The 12,246-nt window shown below is 32.6% G+C and overlaps 1 protein-coding gene across 1 annotated transcript in view; it reads left to right on the forward strand.

Moving 5' to 3' along the window:
* The window catches only part of LOC148280129 (fat-like cadherin-related tumor suppressor homolog), a 64,465-nt gene that overhangs the window by 49,959 nt on the left and 2,260 nt on the right, over positions 1 to 12,246 (forward strand). Inside the window, exons 28-37 of the mRNA XM_088228880.1 lie at positions 37 to 289; positions 1,205 to 1,393; positions 1,888 to 2,052; positions 3,663 to 3,823; positions 4,583 to 4,682; positions 4,871 to 5,085; positions 6,493 to 6,643; positions 8,316 to 8,480; positions 8,647 to 8,700; positions 9,707 to 10,003. Coding sequence (XP_088085006.1) covers positions 37 to 289; positions 1,205 to 1,393; positions 1,888 to 2,052; positions 3,663 to 3,823; positions 4,583 to 4,682; positions 4,871 to 5,085; positions 6,493 to 6,643; positions 8,316 to 8,480; positions 8,647 to 8,700; positions 9,707 to 10,003 — 1,750 coding nt within the window. The remainder of the gene's footprint in view (positions 1 to 36; positions 290 to 1,204; positions 1,394 to 1,887; positions 2,053 to 3,662; positions 3,824 to 4,582; positions 4,683 to 4,870; positions 5,086 to 6,492; positions 6,644 to 8,315; positions 8,481 to 8,646; positions 8,701 to 9,706; positions 10,004 to 12,246) is intronic.

Here is a 12,246-nt window from a genome sequence, read left to right on the forward strand (position 1 = left end):
AGTATTGAAAATAATTGATTGATTGATTATTTTCAGATTGTCAATGGAATAGTTCAATATCGTTTAGAGTTGGGATCTGGAGAAGGGATGGTGCGTGTTGCCTCAGCGAGAGTGTCTGATGGTCGCTGGCACGAGATACGGCTACAGCGAGATGGAGCGAGTGCTAAGCTTACCGTCGATGGAAGATATGTTGCGCATGGTTCTGCTCCTGGTGCCAATGGCATTCTTAACCTCTATTCTGATGATCTATTTATTGGAGCGGAAGTACGACAAAATCCAACAATTCTAGGTACCTATAATTTTGTTTCAAATTATAGAATGTGATTTATCTTATAAAATGCATTTCAAATACAAACTTGTGTACTTGAAAACTATTTACTTGTATTTTCTCTAATTTGTACAGAGTAGCTTAGTATTCATATGAAAATGTACCAAACTAGAAATTTAATAGTAATTTGGTAAAATCCAAAATTATGGGATTGATTCAAAAGCATGAGGGATTCACTACAAAACTACTCGGATGTTGCCTTAGATTGAGTCATAAAATATGGCAGTATCAGTGGTGTAATTCACCACTGTAACTGGGCTTTGTGGCCTGTTGTGGTGTACCTGTTAGGCCTATATCCAGCAGTGAAGAGAGGGGGGCTAGAGAAGAAAGAAGAAAACTAATGCCAACAAGCATTATGTCATTATAACCCTATATTGACTGCACTCATTGTGCACACATTTCATGCAAATTGCTGTACATATTTTCAATAGGTACCTTTATATCATTTTTATTCCGTGTCCAGACACGGACGCCTGGGTGGATACATAATACAGTTCTGTGTGTGAAATATAACCAGAATCCTGGATGAGTGCTTTCAACTTATGGCTACTCTCAGGTAAAAATCCTTTGAACTAAAATCAAGTGGAGATAGTTCGCCTCGTTGTGTGGTGGTTGACGCGTTCGTCTGCCATTCTTGAGGTCCTGAGTTTGATTCCTGGCAGGATGGACATAAAATATTTTCATGGTTGTTTGAATTGAAGTATTTTATTTTTCTCGGATTGAAACCAGAAGCGTGGGACTGATCACCTTACTTTCATGTAACAGATGATCGAAATCAAAAAATGCAGTGATCTAAAAATGCAGTGCCCTATGCATCAGGTGCAGAAAGGGGAATGATGATGATAATGTAAAGTAACGTTCTGCGTTATTTTCTAGGATTAGAAGATGTATACCGTGGTTTCGTGGGATGTTTGGGGGAGATCCGGATATCAGGGGAGGTGGTACCCTTACAGAGCGGCGGCGCAGTTGGAGCCATAATGATGAAACGACTGACTAATGTAAAGAGAAGCTGCCCCTCTACCCTCGCCATACCGGGACCTTGTGGTAGTTTGCCATGTGAAAATGGTTAGTTTATCATTGCCACATTAGTAATATTATAATATTTTATTCAAACATATTATGCAGTTACCTTAGTACATGAATAAAAATTTTTTCAAACTTTATTTACTTTCTTGAAAAATAAGCTTACTAAATACAACTTACAGGTATAATGTTTGAGCTTGACTTAATATTTTTATTTAATCAATCTGATGTACATGTCTAAGCGTGTATACATTGCAGTAAAAAAATATATTTTGCTTAGATAATTATGAGTTGAGTATTTTGTGCAAACTAGTGTGCTTTTAAGCTTTGACAAAAATAAAATAACTAATCATTGATGTAGGGTTAGGAAGTTTAATCTTTTAAATTTAGAGCATTTTAAAAGTTGGTATAAAATAAAAATATAAATACATTTACTTAAGGCAGAGTGTTAGTTTTGTCATCAGACATTGAAAAGTTATACAAATTATTCAGATTACAAAATACACATCTTAATTTATGAAATATTTTCTATCCAGGGGGCACTTGTAGAGACTTGCAGAATACGCTGGAGGAAGGAGAGGATGATGATTATGAGTGTACGTGCCATGACCGATTCACTGGACCCCATTGCGAACACGACACAGACCCTTGTGTCTCCCAGCCCTGCCTTTATGGAGGGAAATGCATGCCTTTACCGGGAGGTATAATTATTGAACTTATACTGCTAACAAAATTTACAAATGAGAAGCTGGCGAATGAAACGAGATGGTTAGGCCAAACTAAATTTTTCAGGACAGCTAAAAAACTAAAACATACTTCCACGCAAATTTTTGAATTTTTTTGTAGAAGTATTAGTAGGTCTAGTGTTTTTTCAAAACTAATGAAAATTATTGGGAGTTATATTACCTATACTGTTTTGATACTAAATGGTAAAATTACGTCATTTTTATCATAAAACGAACATGAACCAGAACCGTAGAACTGCCACACTTCATTTATTTTAATTGAATTTCTGTTTTTTTATCTATGTTGATTCCGTATTTGTCAAAGTCCTCAGATCTATTTAAAATCTTTTCTACTTAAATCATAATGAAAACATGTCTACTTGCTTTCTGATAGACATACATAGACAAAATGGGATTATATATTTTTTTACATTCAGCTGTCTACTTACAAAGGAAATAAAATTGCAATTCATAATGTAAAATTTTTACCTTTTCACTTAAATTAAAGATACATTTGACTCTTTTATTGCATAAAATGTGCGAAGAATCCAAAGCAATATTCTAACAGAAAATAATAATTTATACATTAACAGCTATTAGCACATTCGCGGACACTTTTCTCACCGGTTTCACCCATGTGTACACATATCATAACTTTCTGTATTTTTCTCTCGCGTAGTACAATATTAGACAAATGCATTATTTTTAATAATCGTCTTATTTGACTAACATACTAGGACACTTTTGTTGCAGACTGTTTTTTATGAGGACATAATATCACCTCCTACCATATAATTACTTGAGGTTCATGTTATTTTTGTTTTATTTTATTTCATTGGAAAGCCAACAGATATTTATACATTTTTAAGATACAATTATATTATAAATACAAATCATAATGTTCAATAAGAGGCTTCCACATAATATGGTTATTGTAAATGTTGTCACATAAAAATTGTACATAACAAAATAACTAATCATACACAACTTTTTTTTTCTTTTTTTATGTTAAGGCAACCCATCCTTACAAGGACAATTTGTGCCGTATTGAGAATAATACTTTTTTATATTAAAAATTTACATCATTTAGAACTTTTATATACACAATTTATAATATTACTAAAAATCTAAATGTAATACATATTATCAAAAAATAATTCTACTTTTGAATATTGGTCACACAGTTGCACATTATAATTTATATTACAACTATAGTTGACCATACAGTGGTACACTTATTATGTTAGGTTATAGTTGTCTTTTCACTACCAATATATTTTGGACTGCTGTAAATTTCCATTTGCATTTCCTAAACGAGGGACAGGATTTTGACGGCAATTCCAGGAGAACAAGTTAAAAATGCCCATTGAGTCATTTTCACTGAACCTTATCCTGAAATTCTAAGAGTAAGAAACAAATAATTTTCAATATAAAAACATGTATGAAAATATTGAGGTGAATGATTGGCCCCGACTATGAAATTAAAAGAGTTAAAAATAAAGTAGCTACATGTTTGACCAAAAATTTATTAGTTACTTAGTATGATTCAATATCGTATGTGCATTGTACTAACAATTCTGTTGCAGGAGAATTTGAGTGTCGCTGTGGTGGAGGCTTACGGGGGCGACGCTGCGAGGTAGGGAGGTGGTGCGGAGAGGGAGGCACCTGTCTCCACGGGGGGCTGTGTGAGGAGGGAGATGCAGGACCTACCTGTCGCTGTCATGGTTATTACGGGCCCATCTGTGAGGTAGAAAAACTTTTCTTAAATGCTCCATTTTACCTCAGGGAAAAATTCTATAGCTCATCAAATCATCATAATTTTTAAAAACATATTTAACTGTGCTAAAAAATCCCTCTAGAGACTGTGCTGCAATGTCGTGTTACATTAGGTAAAATATGTAATTTTTTTTTTTTAAATGCATGGCTGCCATACGTTGAATAAAACTGATCTAAAGTCACGCAACCCATTATATTACCTGGAATGTACAGCGGGAGTTGGGAGGGGTAACTCATGTAAAATCTAAAGCATGAAATCTGGATTTTTGTAATTACTGCTGGAAATAAGTTATGAACTGACCAACATATCGAAGATTTTCGACTGTATAGCGAATTTATTTGTTATGTTTACTGTTTGCATGCGGTAAAAGCAAAGACAAATTCATGTGAATTATTATTGAAAGAATTCGGCAAAAAATATTTTAATAATTTTGATACATTCTGGTAAGATTATCGAAAAGATGAAATCAACATGATCAACAAAAATGTTATTGAAAAAAGAATATGCTACCTGGGGGACCCTTGATACACCCTTAGAGATGTAAAAATGAACTTATTTTTCATAATTTGTAAAAATAATCATATTATTTAGGTTTGTTATAGAAAAATTATAGCACAATTATTTTAAAAATAAGGGTGATATATCAAGTCTCATAGAAAGGTAGAATAATGTGACATCATAGCCGCCTCATGAGGGTTAAAATGTTAAGCGTTGTTTATTTAATTTTAGTTGGACATTGATGAATGTAAGGGGGATCCTTGTCTAAATGGAGCGACATGTATAAACGAACCGGGAAGTTTCCGATGTGTTTGTCCTCCCGATAAGACAGGTAATGTACAAATTTTTTATTTAATATTCAAAGTGACACAACATATAACCATGTTCAATTTAATTATTACAAAAAAAACTGTAATATTTAATACTGATGTTTTCAACCTACCTGCATAAAAATATGTATTGTCATTTTTTTCAAAACATTTTATTTCAATATTAGAAGACCATTATTTTTCATTCCAGGAATGCACTGCGGTAATCCATTACACTCGAATGCAATTACTTCTGGAGTTATGTTTTGGAATGATGACAAGTTTTGGTATGTCGTGTATGGAGCAATAGCTTTTGTTCTCATTTTGATATGTGTATATCTGAGTGTCTTCTGCGTGATGAAGAAGAAAAGAAATCACTCCAACCCGAAGCCAGTTCTCAACTCCATGAATATGCAAGTGATCAAGGTTAGATTGTCTTTAATTCAATCGTAATATTGTTGTCATGTAATAATCTAATGTTCTTGGATCTACACTTTACAAAATCAGAATAAATTAGTTTATTTTACAAATGAAAGGTAAAAAAATTATCATCCTATGAATAATGTAACTTTCTTTGTATTTTTGAGATGGCGAGCTTGTATTTTACAGAAAAATAATGTCAACAAAAGCAATACCATAATGTAGCATACAGAATCTCGGCTCGGTGACTTTAATGGATAAAATTTGACATCAGTTGACATGCATTTTATACTCTCAATCTACAAAATTAGATGTTTCCTCGTGACTTGTGTATTTACTTTTTCGGCCTTGTGGTGTAATGGTCAGCATGTTTTCCTACCATGCAAGAGGTCTCGGGTTTGATTCCTGATATGGTTGATATAAAATATTTATTTAAATTGGTGTTTTCACACTAAAATATTTCATGTCCCTGGACTACCTGAACTGATCATCTTACCTTCATGTAACAAAAATTATCAATATACGCTGCATTAGGTGCGGAAAGGGAATTATGATGATGATTTACTTAACCTAAATAGCCATTTTTAAATACAATTATATTTCAAGTATATTTTACTTCCAAAACAAAATTTACTATTTATCAAATCTTCTTAGAGTAACTTTTGTTTTTATGCCTCAATGACCAGAATGTGTAAGTTATCAATTCATTGAACAACTCGGAGTTCTTTGGGGATAGATCTTCCCGTTTTTCATAGATTTCTTCGTCACTAACAACAGAGTGAGATGAAGAATGATTGGCATTGGTATTATTATGAAGATCTAAATATTTATTGCGAGGGAAAATATTGGCTGGTTTAAACCAGCCAATGTCAGGTCATTAGTCCTATAAATGCTTACACTTCCATATTCCCTTATCAAAAATGCTTTCCCTCTCTGTTGCAACAAATTTACATCTAAATAACTCCCTAGGGAGAAAATCCAACATGTCTACACAAACATTTGGACATACTCAAAACATTATTATTATGTGGATCGTGTTTTTTAAATATATTGTAGACCATTATTTTATTATTCTTGTTTGTTTTTGCTACATGTATTAATGTTCTGTTTATTAACTTTCTTGTATGTATTCTTGATGTAATTGGCTTAGGCCTTAAATATAATCAATATAATAAAATATGGTACATAATGCTTCGAGTGCATATATTTTTTATAAAGAATGCATGCATTTGTATATTATGTACCTACCTACATATCTATTTAAACTTTATTCATACCAAGTAAATCATAATCAAATCATGATCATCCAGTATGTGTATGTATGTACATAATTTCAATATTTTCTGTATTTTGTTGCTGCGGTAGTACTAAAGTACCAACTCCTAAATAATTATTTGTTATTTATTTTTTTAGAAACTATCCAATTTGGAAGTTCAGCGAGGCGTTGGAGGTGGTGTGGGAGCCGAACGTCCGGCATCCTATGCTCCTGCAACTTCCGATCTTCACGCTCAGCACAACATGCTAATCAATAATCTGGATACATTACGTAGTTATGGATCTGCTGGTTAGTACTCTTTTTGATCATTATAATATTAATAAAATGAACCATCAAGAATGACTGATCAAATTAAAGGCGATATGAATACATATCATATGGCAAATGTCGCAATCCGTGCATTATGTAAGTCTGAGACTAGCATTATTGACAAAATCAAATAAGGAGTGCTGCGTAAATTTGGACATGTAGAGCGAATGGACAGCGAAAGAACGGCTAAAAGGATTTATTTTGCAAATGTTGATGGGTGTAGAAAATGAGAAAGACGGAAATAGATATAGCATGACCGAATTCGACAAATACTTGAAGAGGGACATGTCAAAAGTCAGAATAATCATCACATTCATGAGATGTATGAATATAGAGGAAGCAGGGTCTTTATGCAAAGACAGAGTGATGTGGCATTCTATTCTCTCTGCCTACACTCATGGTGAAACTGCATGATGATTTGTTTATATGGCAAATTAAAAAGAGCCACTGAAAAAGGAAAAGGGATGCAGGTGTTTGCTGCAAACCAATCGCAAAGGTTAAAATTTTTTAAAATAAATAAAGTAAACTTTGGTGCAAAAGATTTATCTGAATCCTGTCTACTAGGTTTAGCCTATTTTGAACATGATTAGTACTTGAAAATAGTTAATAGAACCGGCTTACGGTTCCTGGTGTTGGGGACTCGCGAATCATAGGTCCGATGTTCAAAGCCCACTCATCCACAACCTACCTGATTACCGTTTTCTTATAGTGAGTAATTTACAACTCATTGAAAATATTTTATCAAATCATAAGAATGAAAATATTTATTTTATAAAAAAAAAAATACATTAATTGACTTATTAATTTTAAATGGAGGTCAGTGCCAAACAAGTTCTCAACGTTGCTGTGACCTATGTAGGTCTATCATGACAGATCTCCGTTATTGAATTCTTTCTTTATGGAGGCCTTGGGCCTAGGTCTCTGAAGAGCCGGGCTACTGGATGGTGGGCGAGTGCTTTCATATCTATTGCTAAATCTCCTCCTCCAAACCTAACTCTTTAAAGTATCGAGTATGGGGCAAGTGCTCATTTATTCTTAGGTTTAACCAATGGTCCACCGATGATGTGGCTCCTTTAGCGATATAAAGCATCACCGTGGTGTAGTGGTCAAGACGCTTGACTCACGCACGGAAGGTTCCGGGTTCGATTCCCGGTGAGAACACAAAAATTAAAAATGTGATTTTTCTCAAGCCTGGTTGTTCTGTAATGTAATTCACCACTGTAATTGGGCATCCTAGCCTGTTGTGGTGCAAAAAAAAAAAAAATGAAATGAAATGAAAATCTATGTAGATTGTATTTACTATATGTGTGTGAAGTTTTGTTGTAAATTGCAAACTTTATTTGACAATGCCTCAAAGGCGAGACTAAAAATGCTAAAAACATGTGTGAAACCAAAAATGGTATGTGTTCCATTGGACGATATTATGTATTATAGATCTGTAATGTGTTCTTATTAATTTATTAGGTTATATTTTCCACGGGACCCGTTACAATAGATCTCCACAGGTCGCAGTGACATCAGGAGCTTAAAGCATAGTACTGACCCCCACCTCTAAGAATAACTTTTTTAATAATAAATATTTGGTTGATTGATAAAAGTCAAAGTGTTTTTGCTATTGTTGGCAAAGTCTTTATTTGTATGAATATTTTAGGAGATGATCTTGAAACCATCCCCCCCGACTACCTGAAGAAGGTGAACTGCGATCCGGGACAAAATTACTCAGGTCCTTCGTGTGGAGACGCTGATTCACTACACAAACCTACTTGGTCTGAACAGATGCATCTTCAGTCCTTTCAAGATAATAGAATTAAAAATGGTACTCACTTTTCCTTTATCTTAGTATATTTTCTTTGCTTTGTTATATGTTATTGAATTTTAGTGATAACATTTAATTTACTGAGAATTGTGGAACATAACAATTACAACCGACTACAAATAATTATTTTATTTTATTCAATAAATTGTTTAATTTTTCTTTGCAGATTTAAAAGGCAACATGTTGAATAGAGTGGAGCCAGTAAGCAGTCCACAGAGAGGTACGCTAGCAGGTAGATTAGTTCAGGACCCTAGGATGCTTGGTGGTTAGTCTTTTGCAACATGTTTTCATATTGATGTTATTGATAACCTTACATCATCCACTACACTTCTGATCCAAACACATTATGCTTACAATCATCAGTATTTTCATCTAGAGTTAACTCTAAATAATTTTTTCATATGTTATCCTAATTAACAACACATCAAAGAGAATAGTCAAAATTGGTAATATTGATTTATTACGCGATCGTAGATCTTCTAAATTTATTGTTTATTTTTAATTTCAAGTTGTGTTCTCACCTTTTATTATTTTCCTAATTATGTGCAGCTAAAATATATGTTTGTAGTAATCAATATCTCCCTACATATTTTTTTTAGTTTTAAGGATGCATGCAGCTTTTATTCAGAAAATATAAGTAAAACGTTGGGTTTGATCCGCTAAGTCTAGTGACTTTTTGATGGCATGAGAAATTTTAATTACAAATATTTTTTTCAAATATGCATTTTTAAATGTAATGCAATCTATTTTTTGTGTTTCTTTAATAGTAGATTTTTTATAACATGCAAAATGGTTTGAGATTTGATTAAGAATTTCGCTATCAGTACAAAAAACATGAATCTGCAAAAATACTATTTTGAGATTTGAAATTTAGAACCGGTATAGTAAATATAATTGTTACTTAATCAGCTTTATTCATTAAAATATCAGCTTTTATTAAAAACAATTTCTTATTTTCTGCTTTGGTATCATGTAAATTACTACAAATGCAAATTCACAACTTTGGCATTGGCCTGACAAAACAAATGACCGAATAAAACGATTTATCTGCAATTTTTAGTCTTGTCTTTGTGAGGAGCATGACATACTTTTATTCTAAATTCCTGATCAAAAGATTTATTTTCTTTTGATGGGATGATATTTCTCAATAAATAATGTACCTAATTAATATTTTATGTATTATAATTTACAGGAAATGTTTCTATAAATATGTTTCTATTTTAAAGGCTATCATTGGGATTGTTCTGACTGGTGCAATGCTCCAGGGGGTGCTCCGATGATGTCCAATATAACGGAAGTTCCCGGGAGCGAAGTCCCCGACTCCTCAAGTTTCCACAGCAATGAGAGTAATGAGTCTCGTCATGACCGACCTTCTCTATCCATGGCCGGTGGTCAGACACTAACAGGCCACGGACAAGCAGCTCCCAGTAATGACATGGCACCGTTGAATGAAGAAGAATCATCATATTTGGCTGATGAAGATGAAGGAGATAACACTGATGATATATACAACTTTAATGAAGGTAAATATAAATATATAAAATTAAAAGAACCAACACATTTGTACTGTGGGGAGTGAACCAGAGAGTAGAGCGAAGACAATAAATTATTGTTTATGTGCACAGTTTTCAGAGGTCTAACCTTGGATTGTAAGAAATATATACTAGTTTCAGAATACGTAAAGAATTGAAAAAAATAAAGCGAAAGACTAGTAGTGGTGCTATAATATCTATTTTAACCTCAAGTTTACTAAAGTGCGTTACTTACAATTATCATTTATTTCGCAGATAAAGAATGTGATGGGTTGTTACAAAATTTTAGAACCACTTACAAGTTGTAAACGGGAATGCTGGTGGAGGCAGAGAAGGGCGGTGAGTGACGTGTTGCTCGCCCTTATATAGGTTGGGTACCGCATCCATAGACAATAATGTATTGTCAGTGCTCTACTCTCTGGTTCCCACAGTAGCATTCTTAATAAATTGTATTATATTTCAGGACATTCAATGTCGATTATGCCCATTGACAGTACAGTGTTATCTCACTAGATGCACATAAGCTCATATTGTAGGATTTGTTTTCCTCATTGTGGAAATACAGCAAATTCTGTAAAATGTGACAAATTGTCACCTCTTTTTACGTTTTTACGTCTGTGATTATAAAAAAAATGTGTAGGATATAAATATTTATATAAAAAAAATCAAGCTTACTACATGTTTTGCATAGTCCTATATCAGCAGCACGACAGGCCAAACACCTCAACAATAATGTTACAAAATAATGTAAAACTTAAGTAGATAAATTTAAATGCATAGTTTGTATAATATATTGGGTATATTTATATCCATTGAATTAAGTTGCAGTAATTTTTTTTTTCAATATAAACAATGATTAATAATAAAAATAATGTGACCTGTCACTGGGGTTACCCGTGCCGAGGACACTTAACAATATACTTATATCTCTATATTACTTTGTTAAAAGCATTCTTTTTTTTAAACCTGCGCATTATTGGTTTTAAAATGCATTTAATTTTGGAAAAAAAACATAGCTCACTGTAAAAAATTCAACCTTGAAACAATACAGCTAGTGTTGCAGACTCTGGATTAGGAGGTTTGAGGTTCGAACCCCACTCTAACCAGGAACTGTTTCCCATTTTGTAACACGGTTATTTACTACTAATAGAAAATGGCACCAAAATTAAAATATTTAGGTAAATCATAAGAATGCAAATACTCAAAACAAAAATATTTAAAAAATACATATGTATGTCAAAATTCAACATTATTTCACTGTGCTTTTGAGATGTTAGATTACATAATTAAACTATTAAAAAAATATGTACTTTTTTCTAAAAAAAGATTTGTGTTAGGGTATGTCCTTAGCCTTAATTATTTTTTAGGATTCATTTAAAAAAAAAAAACCATTTGTATTAAAATCACCTTAAAGCTGAGCTTGAAATTTTCTCTGTAGATAATGGTTTGACGATGCTTCCTCATTCATCTGATAACCTTGGTGATGGTTACATTCCGTAAGTACGCTTGTAGCAAGAATGCGAGTTGCTGTCTTCAAACATAACCAAAATACTAAAATTTCAACTTATGCATTTTTAAGTGATCAATTTGTGCATATTTTGAAAACTAAAATACATTGACTATAATGTTTTAATAAAGCAGTAACTTCCCCTTATGCATGGTTTGATAGATTTTTATTTAATATATATATGTCTACGTTTCTTAAAATGAAATGTTAACTGTAGGTAAGTGTCAAGTAATTCAAATAGTATGTACAATATCTACATTTATAGTTTCAAAGATTAAACATTACCTTCCCCTCATCTCATTGTATGTATAATGAATATTCACAAACCTCTTCAATATACAAAGCATGGGCTTAAACTAAATTATCGAATTTAGTGTTACTAAATTCACAGCAGGCATATAAAAATCTTGACTTTCCATTACACGAACCATGCACATGCAACTATGTATTAGAAATAATATAAATAACCTTAATTTGCACCGAAATAACATTTCCATTTTTAGGTTTTTTGATTGAGTTTTATTTGTTGAATGTTTTTTCTAATAATTTATTGCATAATAGGTACTAGGTTATTTTCTGAAGATTCTTTTAGTGGTTTGCCAGTGTAATAAGTTAGTTGCAAATTTTGCATAACTTTTATTTTATTCCTACAAAAGCAATTACTAAAAACTATTTTCCTTCCTAAATATTATAAGAATAGAATAGTCTTACAGAATTCCATTTGCAA

This window comes from Micrasema longulum, unplaced genomic scaffold, assembly GCF_059751315.1.
Source record: "Micrasema longulum isolate JH-2025_06_02 unplaced genomic scaffold, ASM5975131v1 h1tg000613l, whole genome shotgun sequence".
Classification (NCBI taxonomy): domain Eukaryota; kingdom Metazoa; phylum Arthropoda; class Insecta; order Trichoptera; family Brachycentridae; genus Micrasema; species Micrasema longulum.